Genomic DNA, 17,302 nt, shown 5'->3' with positions numbered 1-17,302 from the left:
ATTTCTAAGCCCCAGCAGTGACCGCTCACTGTCGACACGACTAAATCTCAACGAAGACCTCTTTATGGTCTCTGATGCTGACTTCTCCAGGCTGGGAAAGCTGGGGGTACAGGGGCCCAGGTCTGGAAGGGTTCCAGCCCAGAGCATAGGGTTCAATTCACCCATAGGTGGGAGGGTAGAAGGGACACCAGGCCTCACCTTAGTCAGCTGGTCCCCCTCACGCCACAGACAGAAGCCTGAGCAGAGAGTCTCCCCGCGTTGATATTCTGGTGTCTCAGGGTGCGTGGGCAGTGTGACTGACCTCAGTGCAATGACATAGGGGTCCCTGGAGGGGAGTCAGAGTGAGAAGAAGTCAGAGATCACCCATAGGAAGTGTCTGTCCCTGTCCTGTTCCCAGCATGCATTTACTCCCTCAGAGCCTGGTGTCTTGTTCAGGGCCAGCTGTAGATAGGGGGGATCTGTGTTAGCCTCTCCAGGCACAGGCCTCATGTGTCCCCTTGGATCTGTGTGCCTTGGGATTTCCTTTTTTTTTTTTTTTTTTTTTTTTTTTTGGTTTTTTGAGACAGGGTTTCTCTGTGGCTTTGGAGGCTGTCCTGAAACTCGCTTGGTAGTCCAGGCTGGTCTCACAGAGATCGTGCCTTGGGATTTCTATTCTGGTCCTTGTCTCCAGAAAAAGATGCAGTCTAAGCCGGGCGGTGGTGGCACGCGCCTTTAATCCCAGCACTCAGGAGGCAGAGGCAGGCAGATCTCTGTGAGTTCCAGGCCGGGCTGGACTGACAGCCTCCAAAACAATACAGAGAAACCCTGTCTCGTAAAACCAAAAAAAAAAAAAAAAAAAGATGCAGTCTATGCTGGCTGCACCCATGCTGCAGGTACCAGTCACAAGCTTCCAGGGGACAGAGGTACCACATCCATAGTGTAGGCCTTAAGTGCAGCAGCCTTGGCCACAAGCACCATGAACGGCCTTGTTTTCAGGAGCGGTGTATGCCCTTGCTTTAATGGTGAACCCCCACCAGCAGCCTCCAAACGACTGGTGGGTTCTGAGTCCATCCACCAGTGGGCAGCAGAGCTCTGACTCCAAGTTGCTGCTCCTCCTGAAGAGGGAGATGGGGGCCTCTCCATCCCTACTGCACCCCTCAGAAAGCAGGTACTCACCCATTGTCACAAGGCTTCCGTCTAGAGGCCAGGATCACAAAATCTTTGGGCTTGCTATTACCACTCAAGGCAGGGCTGATGACGTGGTAGATGGCATCATCTTCATCTACCTGCTGTACCAGCTCCACACTCCTGTTGGGAGGCTGGAGTCAGAACCTGGGAGCCACAGCAGCTCTCCACTCAGCCAGGCCTCTGCACAGCTCAACAGAACCAGAGGAAGGCCAAAGGCCCTCCAGGAGTGTGTGTATGCAAGTGCCCATGCATGTTTGCGTGCACACACATGCACACAACACACACAAAGTCATGCACACCAGAGCAGATACACAGGTACATGCACATGTACGCATATCCAGAGACATACACAGGTATGTGTAGACACATGCAAACACATAGGCACACAGACGTGACTCAAGCAAATACACATATACAGACTGATAGTGTTAATTGTCAACTTGACAGAATCTAGAATCACCTGGGAGATGGAATTCTAGGCATGCCTGTAGAAGATACCTTGATTATACTAACTGATATGGGAAGACCCATCTCAACAGTGGGCAGTGCCATTCCCTGGGCAGGGATCCCTGACTGCATAAAATGGAGAAAGTGAGCGGAACGCCAGCACGCATTTGCCCCGCTCTGTTTTGTTACTGTGGATGCAGTATGAGCAACTGCTTCAAGTGTCTGCTGCGGCAGAAAAACCCACTCTCCCTTCAGTTGTTTTCATCGGGGCATTTTATCATAGCAATGGGAAAAGAAACTAAGACATACAGACACAGGAACACCAAAGCTGCATGTAAGCATATGGGCACACATGCACAGGCACACAGGCAGGCACCACTGAACATACAGATCTGTCTGTAGGCGCACACACTCCAAGTAGCTCTTACAGGATTTGGTAGCTGTACTCCTGTGATCTCACACAGTCTCCCTCCACAGCACGGCTATGCTGTGGGCAGTCTCAGTGTCCCCACTAAATAGAGAGACTGAGGCTGGATAATAACCCACCCTGGGTCACAGAGCTCATGAGAAAACAGGGCTGGTAGCAGAGACAAGCTCAGGCACACACACATAATCATGTCCAGGTATACAACCATTGACTGATTTTGTGCCTACAGACACACAAGGACACCGCATGAGGACACAGGATCATTTCCACGCCTTCCTCTCCTCCCCTCTGCTGAACGCTGACTTGGGAGCAGGCTGGCTGTGCCAGGCTAGAGAAGTGTGCCAGAGTGCTGGGGGTTCTTTACCCTTAGGTCATTCATCCCCTCAGTGAAGCCTGATCTGGTCCACACCAGCCCACCTTTTCCAGTTCCTCTCCCTAACCACCAGCCATCACCAGCCACCTCTCAGCTTTCGAGAGCACACCACCGGCAGGCCCAGAATACCCAGGCACAGCATCCGAAAGCGATGCAGTTCATTCTCTCCCTCTCCCTTACCTTTCCTTCTTCCTCTCGATCCCTCACTCACTTGTTCAATCTCCTGCTCTGTATGCATGTGTGTGTGCATGTATGAGCATGCTCACACATGCATGCACATGAGTGCAAGTGTTTGTGAGTACAGGTATTCACTTAATGGTGCATTGTGGACATCAACAACCTCAAGTATTGGTCATTGCTATTCACCTGTGTGAATAGCTGTGTGCTATTCACCTGTGTGCTCAGCTAAGTGGTCCTAGAAGTTCCAAGGAGTCTCTGCCTCCCATCTGGAAGAAGGAGCACTGGGATTGCAAACATGAAAGTCATGCCCAGCTTTACACGGCTCCTGGGGTTCAAATACAAGTTCTCACGCTTGTGGACAAGCGCTTTATCCACCTAGCCATCTTCCCAGCCCAGCACAACCATGATGTGGGGGGAGGGGGGTTAGGCGGGAAGCCGAGGCGTGAGCAGCTACAAGTGCTCTGCTGAGGGCAGACTGGGAAGGAAGGAAGGAGCAGGCCATTTTGTGAAAGTCAGCTGGTGATGAGCTGCTCACTGCGTTCATGAGTCTATCAGCCTCCCAGGAAAGCATGTGCAGTGCAGGCTCCAGGTGAGCCACAGCATCGGCAGGGCAAAAGCTGACTTCAAGGATCTTGAACTAACGCCACTTTAAACATTAACTTTCCCAACCCCACAGGTAGGCTCGCGGGTAAGGCACTTTGCCAGCAAGCCTGCTGACCTGAGTTCAATCCCCGAGACCCACAAGTTGTCCTCTGACCCCTACACACACACACACACACACACACACACACACACACACACACACACCATTTTTAAGAATGTAGGGGCTGGGGAGATAGTTCAGTGGTTAAAGGCGTTGGCTGCTCTTCCAGAGAACGTGGGTTTGAGTTCTAGCACCCACATTGCAACTCCCTGCCATCTGCAACTCCAGTCCCAGAGAATCCATGCTTTCTTCTGGCCTCCATGGGCACCAGTCACATGTATGGTGCACAGACAAATACTCAGGCAAAATATTCATATCTGCCAGGTGGTGGCAGAGCATGCCTTTAATCCCAGCACTTGGGGGACTCAGGCAGATGAATCTCTGAGTTTGAGGCCAACCTGGTCTAATAGAGTGAGTTCCAGGACAGTAAAGTCAGGGCTACACAGAAAAATACCCATCCTCATAAAATGAATGAATAAAACTTTTTAAGAAAAGGGGATATTGAGGCACAGAAAGAAATGACCTGACCAATGGTGCATTGCCATTTAGAACAGATACGGGACTTAAACGCAGGCTTTCACATTCAATTCTAGGCTCAGTCCCTTCCCTAGGGCCTCAACATGCCCATGACTGTGACTGCCACTTAACACATAACTATACCCTATGGCCAGATTCGCCCGTACAGAAGGCCAGTGGAACAAAGCATCATGGGAGATGCTTAGCATCAGCAGGCAATCCTCCCACCTTTCACCTAGCAATGGCCCCTCACCGATAATGCTTGTCCCACTCTGGCCTCCGGAGCAGGTCGGAGAGCAGTGTAAAGACCTGGGCAGCATCCACGTGCACCACCATCTCCAAGTGAAAGGACAGGAACTCCTCCTCCAGGGTGTACAGGCGGACCTGCAAAGCACAGGGGGTAACCGGGTAGCCTCATTCTCGCTCCACACCCCCAGACCGCGCTGCTGGTGGAGGATGGCTCCCAAAGCCAGGGCTGTCACTGACACAGTCTGACTGAAGACATGCTTGAATGTCTCTGAGACTTAGTCACAACCCCGTGAAAATGGACCTCTGACACAGCTCAGTGTGGACAGACAGAAAACGCCTCTTTAAGAAGCAGTAATCATGGCTGGAGAGACGGCTCAGAGGTTAAGAGCACTGGCTTCTCTTCCAGAGGACCTGGGTTCAGTTCCCAGTACCATGTGGCAGCTTATAAACCCACTGGAATCTAGTCCCAGGGGTTCTGACACCCTCTTCTGGCTTCTCCTAGGCATACATGTGGCACACAGACACACATGCAGGTTAAACATCTATACATGATTTTTTTAAAGAAAAAGCAGTAACAAGGCAACGGGTCTCCAGATCCCAGCTTTATCCAATTCCCTGTTACAGGCCGGGATGTGACTTGTCAAGGGACAGGCAAGAGAGGCTCACGCTGCCCACTGCCCCATCCCTCCAGGGCAGAGTGGGGAGGAAAGGGCTGGGCAAAACCATGGGCTCGAGGGTGGGTAAAAGGCGGCAGGCAGTACCAAAGGATCAGGGGCTTCACTCAGGGCCCTTGGAGACAGTCACGTTTCTGAAACTGGGTGGTTTCGTGACCTCGCTGAATTGCTTTGAAGATACCCACTGTGATGCTTGCTACCTACCAGTCAAGCTTGGCCACTTGTAAGGGACAGAGAGGGACAGGTGGGTCAGTTACCTCATCGATCTCCACCGACAGCACCCAGTTGTCCTTGGCCATAAGCGTCTTCAGAGAGGATACGTTGTAATAGCTCAGGTATACCTGGGAAAAACCCACCAACAAAGGCTACCTTCGCCTGCCCCACAGGTCCCTGGTGGGATTATGCTGATACGGGGAAAGGAACTGGACTTTGGGAAAGGGGTCCAGGCTGGCTCCCACAAGCCCTCCACACAACCCTGAGCAGCCACAACCAGGGCCGCTACTCCCTCTTGCAAAACAGAGGACATGCACAGCATCTGTGAACAGCAACCATGAAACCTAACCAAGGGTTTCCCATGGTTCTGGGCCTGTGAATTTCCCTCCAAAACCACTCTGGCCAAAGGGAAAGGGCCCCATGGGCTTTGAAACAAAGGGCTTTACCTGATTGCTGGGGTCCCAGGGGACAGACAGGGCCATTTCTGCCTGCCTACAGGACACGAGGTACTTCCTGAGAGAGAAGAGGACACCCTGGGTCTCTCAGAGTCCACTGTCTTAGCAGATGTCATTGTCCACTGCTCGCCAGACCAGTGCTGAGCCCAGTGGGGATGAAGACTGCCTGGCAGGGCGACTGGGCACACTGACACCCAGAAAACGGCCCCTGAGAACACACGTGAGCACCCTAGGCATTCACAGGGGCTGGCAAGGAAAAGAGGACAAGGCTCAGGCTCCCCTTCACCCATGCCTCAGTGTGCTCTTTAGAATGGAATCCATGTCACCTGAGGGACTCTGCAAGGAGCAACGTGCTTAGGATATGATAAATGTCCTGGAAATGTAGGCTTTCCTTATTAATTCAGAGTGTGAGCCTGGATGCAGCTACAACACTCTACAGTTGTCTTGTTGTTTACACTTTTTATGATTTACCTATTTTATTTCATATGCATCTGTGTTTTGCCTGCATGTATGTCTGTATGAGGGCATCAGATCTCCATGGAACAGGAGTCACAGGCAGTTGTGAGCTGCCATGTGGGTGCTGGGAATTGAACCCAGGTCCTCCGGAAGAGCTGTCAGTGCTTTTAGCCGCTGAGCCATCTCTCCAACACCACTCCACAGTTTTATAATGTACTTTACAGAGGACTCAGGCATGCCAAGTTACACGTCTTGAGCCACTGGGTCTGTATTCTAAACCTTTCTGGGTTTCTGGGTTTCGCTTTAGTTGATTTGTTTCGGTTGAGACAGACCTCTCTATGTAGTCCAGGTTGGCATTCTAGCAACCCTCTACCTCATCATCCCTGCCAAGTGCTGAGATTTGACCCTTTCATCAAACAGGCCAAACAGGCCTCAGAGTCAATGGGATAAAAACAAGATTTAAAATCACCCAGACCAAGCAGGACCAACAGTAAATCTCACTCAACTGTGTGTCTTAACGACAAGAGACTTAACCCTCTATCCTCAGTGTCCTGGTGTATAAAAGAGCAGTAAGATGCTTTGTGTGACAACACTGAAAAGCAAAAGAATATGCAATGCTAAGGGCCAGCTCAGAAGACAAAGGCAGAAGCCTCCCAAGAGTTCAAGACCAACCTGAACTACTTAGTAAGTTCCACCCTAGCCTATGCTATAGGGCTACATTGTGAGGTCCTATGTCAAAATAAAATAAAAATAAAGGGGATGGGGAGGACAACCCAGGAGCTTGAATGTCCTGGAGCCAGTGGGTGGAGCCCAGCCTGAAGCATGCCCCTCCCACTGCCCTCCCCACTCGCCTGTCCAGGCGGATTTTCTTCCTGGCACTGGCCTCTCGGTATCGCCGTTCACCCTCCTAGGAAGGAAGCAGGGACAGGTTGTGGTACATCTGGGATGACCAGCTAGACCATAGCTCTGCCATCCCTGTCCTCTGGGGCCAGAGGACCTTGCAGTCCCATCGAGAAGCCTGGTCTTTCCAGAGAAGCAGAAGTCAAAACATCATTACTGGGAAAGTGCCAGGGCCGCAAGCTGTAGCTTAGCTCCCCGTGGAGTCTTTGGTGACCTTGGGGACCCGGCCCCCTTCTAGGCATCATTTTCCCCAATGTAGAATGAGATGGTAAAAGAACCTTGCAGTGGTACCTAGAGTCACATTCAGTGGGCACTTCTAGGCATCATTTTCCCCAATGTAGAATGAGATGGTAAAAGAACCTCGCAGTGGTACCTAGAGTCACATTCAGTGGGCACTCGCTGGAGATGAGGTCCTCACAAGGGCTCTGCTTGAGACCACACCTGCTTTCTGTTCAACATTCCTGAGCCTAGAACCTGAGATCCCAGTTTACACAGGAGGAAACTGAGGCCCAGCAGGTTGAATGGTTCCCAAGGTCATAGGAGTATGGAGTAAAATTGGGATCAGAATTCAGAAGGCCAGCTTAAAGCCCACCTCCACCCAAAAACACAAAGACAGCAACTGGCCCCAGCAAGCCAAGAATGTGTCTTCACAGAGAACCCAGTCATCTGTGTGCCCCTGCCCCTGTCCCCATAATGCTGACCATGACAACCTTTCAAAGGTTTCAAGGTTTTGAAGGTAGTTGGTTCCCCACAACCACATCTTGTCAAGCAGAAGTTGCAGACACACTAATCACACAGACAAGGACTGAAACTCACAGAAATACATCTCCAAGAATGTGGCAGGGGTCAGACCCTACCAGCCTAGGGCTCCCAAGCCAGGGGTCTCTGCAACCTGTGGGCTGCTCAGGTCCATGATCCCCCAACATCAGCCAGATCCCATGGTATGTTTCAGTGCTGGCAGGTGCCCAGCTTCATGGGGGAATCCCCGAGTCACGACCAGGACTATCAGATCTGGTTGTGCCTCAGTGAAGAGCCAGGGATGGGACTGCCACAGGGTGACAAGTAAGGGAAACTAGGGGTAGGGCATTTACCCCAGGCTGGGGACGAATCCAGGGGAGCTTCTGAGGCTGGTCATCTTTGTCCAGGACCACAAAGGTCATGAAAGCGCTGTTGATGTGCCGTCGCTGGGTCTCGGCCTCCTGGCGATAAGCTTCCACACAGACGCCCACCTCCATGCTAAGGTCAAGTGAACGATGGAGTCAAGTTCAACGGACCTTCCCCAGGCCATGCCCTTCTACATCACACACTAACACGCAAGTCCACACACAGGCAAGCAGGTGCACCTAGAGTATCTACACGCTCTCTTGCAGCTCTTCCAGAAACTGGACTAACAACCCAGGAAGTCAACAAAGCAAGGAAGCAACGACACCCAGAAGTCATCAGAGAGCAGGTGAGACGGCTCAGCAGGAAAGGCATTTGCTGCCAAGTCTGACAGCCCCAGTTAGATCCCAGGGATGCATTATAGTTAAAAAATAGAAAACTGATTCCCACAAACTGTCCTCTGCCTTCCATGTGGGCGTGTTCAGGCATCTCTATCTCTCTCTCTCTCTCTCTCTCTCTCTCTCTCTCTCACACACACACACACACACACACACACACACACACACCACTATAAGTAAATAAACATAATTTCTTAAAAGTTAAGAAATTACAAAGGAAGCTAGGCATGCTGGCATGTGCTAGTGATCTCAACACTAGGGATGCTGAGGCAGGAGACTGACATGAGTTGAAGGCCAACCTTATAATCCCAGCCCCAGGGATACAGAGAAAGAGATGATAAATAACTTACTCAAAGCCACACAGCCTGTGAGAAGTGGAGCCAAACTTGCACCTAGGCTACCCGGCTCCATAGTGCTCACCCTTAACGAGCACACATTCTCAGAAACAGTCTTTACTTAAAGACACTTGTGGTGAGAACAGACATCAGGACTCATCCCAAGGTGAGATGTTAGAATACCCGTTTCAGAACATAGGCAGGAAAGGATCTGAGAAACATGAGCAGGAAGAGGCCCTGTGACCCGTGCACCCCCAGAACTCAGTCCTCCAGCCAAGCAGAAGAGAGATGGGACATACAGCTTCCCACTTGGTGGGAGACACAGCACCTCTGGAAAACCTAGAGAAAAACCCCAGGCCCACCACTCGACAACAGTGGGAGTCACAGAACATTCCAGAAAAGGGAAAACTAGGCAAACATGGGCCATGTGAACAACTCTGCAATTCAGACCTCGTTTGCTGGGGGAAGGCTTGGCAGGTCTGCATTAGGTAGTTTCTAGGGTCAGGAAGAAGCCATGACCCTTGGTGGCCCAGTCACAGTCATCCTGACTCCTCACCTATGCTTGAAGGCGTTATTCACTATGGCCTTGAGCACCAGACGGTCCCCCACCTGTGATGGGCCTCTGAAATGGAACATCTCGATGGCCTTGAGTGTAGGGTGGGCATGACAGAGCCGGCTAGGAGGAAGATAAGGAGACAGAAGAAATGGTCGGTACTGCATCAGGGTGCCTTCTCCAGCCCCTAGCCCCTACCCCATTCTGGACCACAGGAATGGTCCTCTGGCCCAGCTCAGGAACAATTCTGCTCCATGCATCACACTAAAGCTGTTTCCAGCTTAGCACGCTGAAGCCACAGTTCATGGCTGAAAGGAACTGAATTTGAGGCCAGAAGAAAGCAAGCCTAGAGTATGACCCCTGTCCGCCTTCCCTTGGCATTTTTGCTTCAGTGTCTGTGTCCCCTGACACCTTGAAGCCTACCCCTCCTGAAGAGTTTCCTGTCACTGGAGGTCCCGGTGAGGTACTCCTCCACCAGGAAGCTTTCTCTATCCTGGACTCCTCAAGTCTCACACTCACAGACCAGGCTTCTCAGATGTTATTGCTTAGACACACACTATCTCCAGCTTAACCTCAGAGTTGGCCTGAGCTGGGCCCTCAGAATGAAACCTAGCCTAATGGAGGAAGGTGGCTTGGGAGTGGGGGGGGGCTGAGAGGACAGCAAAGACTAAGTCATGGAGGCACAGAAGTGTCAATTAATGACCACCGGTTGTCACAACTATTTTTTTTCAGTCCATTACAACTGGAGTTCCATGGACTCCGGTCCAGCACAGGGGCTATCGGAGGAAGTAGAACTTATTTTCACCATTAGAAAGAGGGACCGGTCCACAGTGGCATTATGGTGGGGCTGGGCAGTGTGCTGAATGGTGGGAGGTCACACGGGGAGCAAAATGAGGGGCTGGGAAATGTGGAGGGCAAGAACAGAACCTGAAGGAGCAGTTACTAGCTGGAGAGCGGGCAAAGCCAGACCTGGGGGTGGGGCTTCAGGGTCAGTCTGGTGGGGAGACTCCCAGGGGAGTCCATGGGGGGGTAGAAGAAGGCTTGGCTGGCTCACAGAAATGGCTCCTCGCTGGTCTGATAGGCATGGAAATCCAGGGTTATCTTCACAGAACACCCACGCTTATAGAGCCTTGAGTTATGGCATAGTAAGGGTTTCTCTTGCCAAGGAAACAAGCTCTGGAAGAAGCAGAGAAGGCGCAAATAGAGGCTGTCTCACCTGGCTGCAATGGTGGCCACATTCTCCATCCAGGCCATGATCTGGCCCCCAAAGGTATTGCCCTGGTGATTGGCATGAGGAGGCAACACCAGTTCCACGCTCTCCACTCGGGTCTTCTCTGCTGGCACCATATTGCTGCTGTCCTTGTCCAGATCTGGTCACGGAGGAGGGCGAGGAGGTGAGAAGATCCCCAAGGACAGACTGTCCCTGGAAGCCCCAGGACACTGACCCCCACCCTGGAGCATTAATGTAATACCACCAATGGATCACAAGGCTAGACCGGCCCTGGGTAGAGAATGGAAGGACACGGAAGAAGGGGTGTAAGCCTGCCACAGGGAAGCAGACAGAGCTCAGCTGTGAGACGAGGCACACCTGAGCCAACCCTGCCACAGCGAACACAGGCTGTATGGCCTTGGAAGCAACAAGCAAACCACTGGGTCTCAGACGCCCATCTGGAAGGAGCCAAGTGTCAGCCCAAGCCAGGCAGGATTGTGTGTGTCGGTGAGGCATGGTTGTGGTGGTAATGTGCTCAGCTCAGTCAGTGGCTGTACTTTCAGGACGATCCTTGCTGCCTACTCCCTGACCAGTCCCTGTTCCTTGCAGGAGTGGCATTAGGATACCCAGGGTGGGAGAGGTCAATGAGCAAACAGGACCTCAGGGGTCCAGAGAGCTGATGCCAACACGCCCAACTAAAGCAAAGCGCTGTCCTGCGTCCCCAGAATCCTAAGAGAGTCCTCTGCAGAGCACCCAGCAGAAATGACTTTCCCTGGGGTGAAAGGCCCGGTGAAATGTCACAGGAAAGCAGAAGCTGAAAATGACCTAAGCCCAAGTCTGGAGAAGGTACTGGCAGGTGCCAAGGCCTTTGGCTAAGCTTATGGGAGGACACAGGCCCTGGGGCCGAACCATTAGTCTGAGGCTCGGGTGCCAGGCAGAAGTATCTAGACTGACCCTTGGAGGCATGCTGTCAGGAAAGCAGGGCTGTGGGAGGGTTGTGACGGCGTGGACAGAGCCACAGAACCAAACCAACTGGAAGAGCTGGGCTTCCTCCAGCATCCCCTAAGCCCAGCACAACAGGGTTCAAGGACCTCAGAGCTCAGCACGCAGTGAGCTCCCTCTGCTCTCCCCGTTTTGGCAAAGAACAGTCACCTGGCTTGTGAGTTTTGTTGCTGTTTTCAGTGCTGGGAATTGAACTCAGGGCCATGTGCATGCTAGTCAAGGGCTCTTCCAGAATCTCTGTGTCTTCTGTTTGTTTTGATACAAGGTCTCTCCTTAGAGCTCTGGCTGGGCTGAAACTCAATAAGTAGAACATCTGGCCTTAAACTTGTGGTGATCCTCCTGCCTCTGTCTCCCAGTGCTGAGACTACAGGGACTGACACCGTGCCTGGCTCTTTTTTGGTTTTGTTTTATTAATTTTTATTATTATCATCACTGTTATCATTACTATGAGTGTGGAGGACGATTAGGATGATGTGGTGGTGGTTGCTTTCTGCTACAGGATGCATTTGAAAATCAAAGGACAATTTTATGGAGTCTGTTCTCTCCTTCTACCCTTAAGTAGGTTCTGGGTATTGAACAAGTTCCTTTATGTGCTGAGCCATCTCACCAATCCTCTCTTGGGGTTTTTGAGAGAGAATCTTTGTCTGTAGCCCAGACTTGCCTGCTCATTATATGGGCTCAGAACAAACTCACAGCCTGCTCCTGCCTCAGCCCTCCAAGTGCTAGACTTACGGAAACAAGCCACCACGACAGGTGTTCTTGCAGGTATTTTGAGAGGAGGGGGGCGTAGGGGGTGAGGCGGGGTTTCATGCAGTGCACGCTGGCCACAAACCTGCTGTATAGCCAGGCTCCTCCTGCCTCAGGCTTCCGTGTCACGTCACTGTTGGAACTGCCAGCATGAAGCACTATGCCCAGCCAACACTCAGTTTTTGCTCGCTTCTTTTGAAACAGGATCTCACTATGTATCCATAGGTGATTATACACTTCATATGCAATCAAGGCTGGCCTCTAACCATGATCCTCCGTCTCCAGAATGCTAAGATTACTGGTGTGTGTCACTTGGCTCAGCTGAATTACTTTTTATTTGTCTGAAAATTGGATCCTCCAATTTCAGTATGAAGGAAGACCTCACATAAGAACACGGAGATGTTATGGTAACGAAATCCAGGGTTCCTGTTCCTGCCTCCCAGGCCCTTCATCCTCTGTAGAACACCTTCCTAACCTCTCCACCTGCCAAAATCCCACCCAGTCCAAGGCAGATCATCCTGTACCAACAGAGAACAACCATCAAGAGAGATTTTTATAGAGGAAAAAAATCAAGATCAAGATCAAGATACAGAGCAGCGTGTCCTATGTGTTCCCTTCAGGGTAAAAACAGGGAACTAAATAATGCACACATTACTTAAATCTACAGAGAGCACCCCTAGAAAGATATTCAAAACCAGGTCACAGTCTTTGCCTCGGGAGAGATGATCTGGGCTCTGGGATGGAGGGAGTCTTGCTTTTCATCTTTTTGTTTTTCTTGGAAGGAAAAAGAAAACATATGTACACACTTGTACACAGATGCTTTTGAAAATTCCTCTAAGTTTTCAAAGCCTAGCCCAACACTACCTTCCCACACTATCATCCCACTCATCTCCTAGAAGCCCAAATGCATTGTGGGTGACAGGGATTTCAGTAGGTCCCCACTCCATCACCACTGCTTCTGGACTGAGTGAGTGGCCCCAGCATCTGCTTTCCCTGGAAGGGATCTTGAGGCCAAGGAGGCCAGAGAAGCCTGAGGTCACCAGGGACAGAGGTCCATAGGGGATCCCTTCCTCCTTCCAAAGGGGGTTCGAGGACACCAGCTGCCCTCCTGTGTACACCCAGCGTCCCTCTTATGCACACACCCACACTCACCTTCCTGGATGGCACAGTGGGTCAGGAGGTCCTTGATGGTGTCTGCATAGACTAGCCGCATACGCCGGCGCTCAGCGGCCACCCCGTGCTCCGTCTTCTCCTCCTCTGTCAATGGTATGACCTGCTTCAGCTTCACCTGTTGGTCAAGAGAGAGGAGGACCAGTTTCCTAAGATAGCACAGCAGCCTGGTGCCTGAGATTGGTACCTAGTGGATCTGGGCTGCTAGGGTGATGGGGGGAGTGCTCCAAAGATCTCTCCCCTCTGTGCCCACCTTCCTGTCTCCATTGTAGCCCGACAGGGCATAGATCTCTCTATGTCCCCCGAGATCCCTTCTTGGGCAAAAAAAATGGAGGAATCTGTTTAGGGCAGTGTTCTGAAGATTCCTCCTGTTTAAATGTGCAGGGAGAGGCAGGGAAAGGAGGAGGGGGACCTGGGTGGAATCCCAGAGGGTCGGTACCCCTGGGGGTATGGTGGGTATGACACAGCAGCTGGGACAGCCGTCTACCTTGGAGAGCTCCCGGTGGGCCACAAAGGTGGCCAAGGCCTTGCACACACTCCACTGCTTCTCAGAACACAGGTCCTCGGAGACCACCTGGATGCCCACCTAGAGAGGGAGAGGGGCACGGGGAGGGAGGGAAGCAAGCTGACTACTCAAGGCCTGCAGGTCGGTGACGCTAAAGAGCCACCCAGGCTGAGCTGCTTCTGACTTCCCCTTGGTTCCCCGGAACACCTTGGACGATCCCCTTCTCTAAGTCTGTTTCCTCAGACGTGGGAAAAGAGGCCACTGAGGTGAGCTAAGAGATGAAAAGCCCAGTCTGTCACATTGCAGCCCCATGACCAGACACAGTACTGCCTTCCTCGACCTTCATGGCCTGCTACTGAATGTGCCCAGCCAGGAGTGGAAGGCCTGAGCAAGCCCTCTTCCCTTTCTGGCTTCCACGTTCCCTCCTGCGCTATGGAATATTAGCAAGGAAGCCTTAGGGTCCTCCCCCCGAAACAGCCATCTTGGAACTCTAGCCAGGGACCTACAGTGTGGATCTTAAAAGACAGAGTGGGACAGGAAGGCCATGCCACCCCCAGCAGGGTCAGCCACACACACCTCCATACTGGAGTTGAAGGCCCGGTTCACCTTGGCCTTGATATTCACCACTTGACCGACACTGAGAAGAAGAAATCAGGAGGTGAGCCTTCCAGAGGGAACAAGGGAGAGGACAGGGGCCCCCACACACTCCTCACCTCAGAGTTGGGGGGACAACTGACAAGAGCACTGAGACTCCCTGAACACAGTCACATCCGCAGTGTCACCAAGCCAGCGGCCACCATGAGCACTCATTCCACAGGCGGAGACACCAGGCTTCCAGAAGCGCCTGATTCTAGGCTCCTGCCCCACTGTCCAGGAGCTACATGGCCTCATTTTGCATACAGTTCCTTCCCTGGGACAGCACTCCTATCCCACAGTGCCCAACACTCGCGGAGTGTGACCTCTACCTCCCCAGCTCTTAAACCACACTGGGCCAAAACCCCTGGCTTTAGTTCTCTCCTCTTCTGCTTCATGTCTGTGGTTCAGAAAAGCCAGGGCCTGTGCAGGACAGTCGCATGCTTAACTGGGAGTCACAGCCCAGCCCAGGGAGCATATGTTTTGCTCACCAACACACCAAGCCCATGTGCAGGGCAAGACCTAAACAGTGACCGACTGAGCCAATACATCCACACTTACCAAAGGCTTGCCAAGTACCAGTGGCTGGAGAGAGGAGTGAGCAGGGAAATGGGGCACTTCAAGGTGCTATGTGTGCGTTTCCACATTTGAATCTCCAGCTTGGAGATGGCTTTAGAGGGGCTGAACATCACAGAGCTAAGTCACTTGTCCAAGGTCAGCCAACTAACAAGGTTACCCAACTAACGCGCATCAGGGCCAGGATTGTAGATGGGCTGTTGACTGGACCAGCCCACTTCTTCCCAGTTGTAGTCAGCCTGTCCTTCTGGGTGTTTCACGTGTCCACATAAATCTCCAGGGAGCCACCTAGCTTGCCCTGTGCCTGCTCAGCTGATGGGCTATGGGGATGAGGAAGGCAAAAGGCTGGAAAGCTGGCCCAGTTCTTTCACTGTGACCTCAAGAAGTCCTTTTACCTCTCTGCGCCTTGGCTCATGAACACACAGAGTGCACTGCCCCTGACTGAAGCCTGGAAGTGTCAGTTCTAAGGGGCATGCCAGTCACAAGGCCATAGTGTGGCCGCACAAGGCTGGGTTTGTCATGCTCTACTTCAGTTGTCACACCATCACACCACCAGTTGGTGACCTGGGACAAGTCACCTCACTTCTCTGAGTCTGTCTCCTCGTATGTAAAGCATTGGGAATGCATGGCGACTGCCTGTACCCCTAAGGCTCCGTGAGCGATGGAGCGACTCAACCCAGCACCCGGCTAGTCAGTTCAGGGGCTCGGTGAGGGAGTTCTGCTCACAGTGCTGGTCGTGTCATCGCTGCTGATGTTTTCAGCAATACTGACTCCCAGGAAGGAAAATGTCATCTGCAAGATGCATTTTTACATGCATTTATCCATGCGTAGATAAAGCAAGGCAGCAAAGGAGCAACTATCGGGTCCTAGCAACACTGACATGTCCTAGTTTCCATGTATTTGTAAGTTTTCACAATAGAAAGTTAGAAAAGAGCCGGGTGGTGGCGGCGCACATCTTTGACCCCAGTACTTGGGAGGCAGAGGCAGGGGGACATCTGGTCTACAAAGCAAGTTCCAGGACAGCCAAGGATACACAGAGAAACCCTCCCAAAGCAACAACAACAACAAAAGGTAAAAGTAAAAAAGAGAACTCAAGCCGGGCGTTGGTGGCGCATGCCTTTAATCCCAGCACTCGGGAGGCAGTGGCAGGAGGATCTCTGTGAGTTCGAGACCAGCCTGGACTACCAAGCGAGTTCCAGGACAGCCTCCAAAAGCCACAGAGAAACCTGGTCTCGAAAAACCAAAAAAAAAAAAAAAAAAAAAAAAGAGAGAGAACTCAAGTAATGGCTCAGTGGTTAAAAGCACTGGCTGCTCTTCCAGGGTTCAAGTCCAGGGCCTACATGGCTGCTCACAACTGTTGGTAACTCCAGTTCCAGGGGACCTGATGCCCTCTTCTGGCCTCTGTGAGCACTGCACACAGTGGTGCACAGACACACATGCAGGCGAACACTCATACACATAAAATTAGTTTAGAAGTTTAAAAAGAGATAAATAACTTCAAAGTTCCAGTGTTTATGAAAGCATATTGCTATTATTGATCATTTTCATTATAAGCCTCTCTCTTACCCTCCACCTCAATACTGGAGATCGAATCTAAGGCCTCAGGCAATTATTCTACCACTAAACTGGATCCCCAGCTTCCTTTTTATTTTAATTTTGAGGCAGGGTCTCACTAAGATGCCCAGGCTTGCCTTGAACTCACTCTGTAGTTCACACTGAACTTGAATTCATGAGCCTCCTACCAGAGGCTCCAGTGTAGCTGGCTTGTGCCACCAGACCTGGCGTAACCTTTCTTTGTCAAAATCTGATTTTACCTAATTTCGAACTCAGCTTCAACTTGGCTGTGTACCTATAGGAGACATCACAGTATGTGTAGGGATTGGTGCCAGTCAGGGTTGCCCTTGTAGGGGACCTGAGTTCAGTTCCCAGCACCCATGTCCAGTGGCTTACAGTCACCTATAAACTCAGTTCCCAGCACCCATGTCCAGTGGCTTACAGTCACCTATAAACTCAGTTCCAGAAGTCTAATGCCTTACACACACAGACACACGCACACATGCGTGCACGCACACAAACACACATAGTTTATTTACAAACTTATTTGCAGCCTTACAGAAATAACAAAAAATAACCACATGGCAAAAGAAACTCACAAGTCAGTATGGGCATTTGCTGATGGTAAATACTGGTAAGGAGAAAACTAACCATTTTTCAGGTGTGGTAATCACATGGAAGTTGTTTAAAATCAGTTCTTAGTCTTTACAGATATGTTTGGAAATATTTTGCTTTGTCTTGTATCATTTGAGACAGGG

At 51.4% G+C, this 17,302-nt stretch overlaps 1 protein-coding gene across 4 annotated transcripts in view; it reads right to left on the bottom strand.

Annotated features, from left to right (window-relative positions):
• Positions 1-17,302, bottom strand: part of Acot11 (acyl-CoA thioesterase 11) — a 53,122-nt gene that overhangs the window by 2,287 nt on the left and 33,533 nt on the right. For all 4 annotated transcript variants that reach the window (XM_013114934.3, XM_021228410.2, XM_013114935.3 and 1 more), the window contains 12 exons: positions 14,358-14,418; positions 13,764-13,862; positions 13,259-13,394; positions 10,364-10,517; positions 9,151-9,270; positions 7,852-7,996; positions 6,712-6,767; positions 5,396-5,462; positions 4,994-5,077; positions 4,067-4,197; positions 1,156-1,287; positions 199-325 (listed from right to left, as the gene is read on the bottom strand). In XM_013114934.3, the coding sequence (XP_012970388.1) occupies positions 199-325; positions 1,156-1,287; positions 4,067-4,197; positions 4,994-5,077; positions 5,396-5,462; positions 6,712-6,767; positions 7,852-7,996; positions 9,151-9,270; positions 10,364-10,517; positions 13,259-13,394; positions 13,764-13,862; positions 14,358-14,418 (1,312 nt within the window). The remainder of the gene's footprint in view (positions 1-198; positions 326-1,155; positions 1,288-4,066; positions 4,198-4,993; positions 5,078-5,395; positions 5,463-6,711; positions 6,768-7,851; positions 7,997-9,150; positions 9,271-10,363; positions 10,518-13,258; positions 13,395-13,763; positions 13,863-14,357; positions 14,419-17,302) is intronic.

This window comes from Mesocricetus auratus, unplaced genomic scaffold (assembly GCF_017639785.1).
Source record: "Mesocricetus auratus isolate SY011 unplaced genomic scaffold, BCM_Maur_2.0 Super-Scaffold_100014, whole genome shotgun sequence".
In the NCBI taxonomy this organism is placed as follows: Eukaryota; Metazoa; Chordata; class Mammalia; order Rodentia; family Cricetidae; genus Mesocricetus; species Mesocricetus auratus.
Note: the sequence above shows the minus strand (reverse complement) of the source record. Positions and strands in the feature narration are given on the sequence as shown.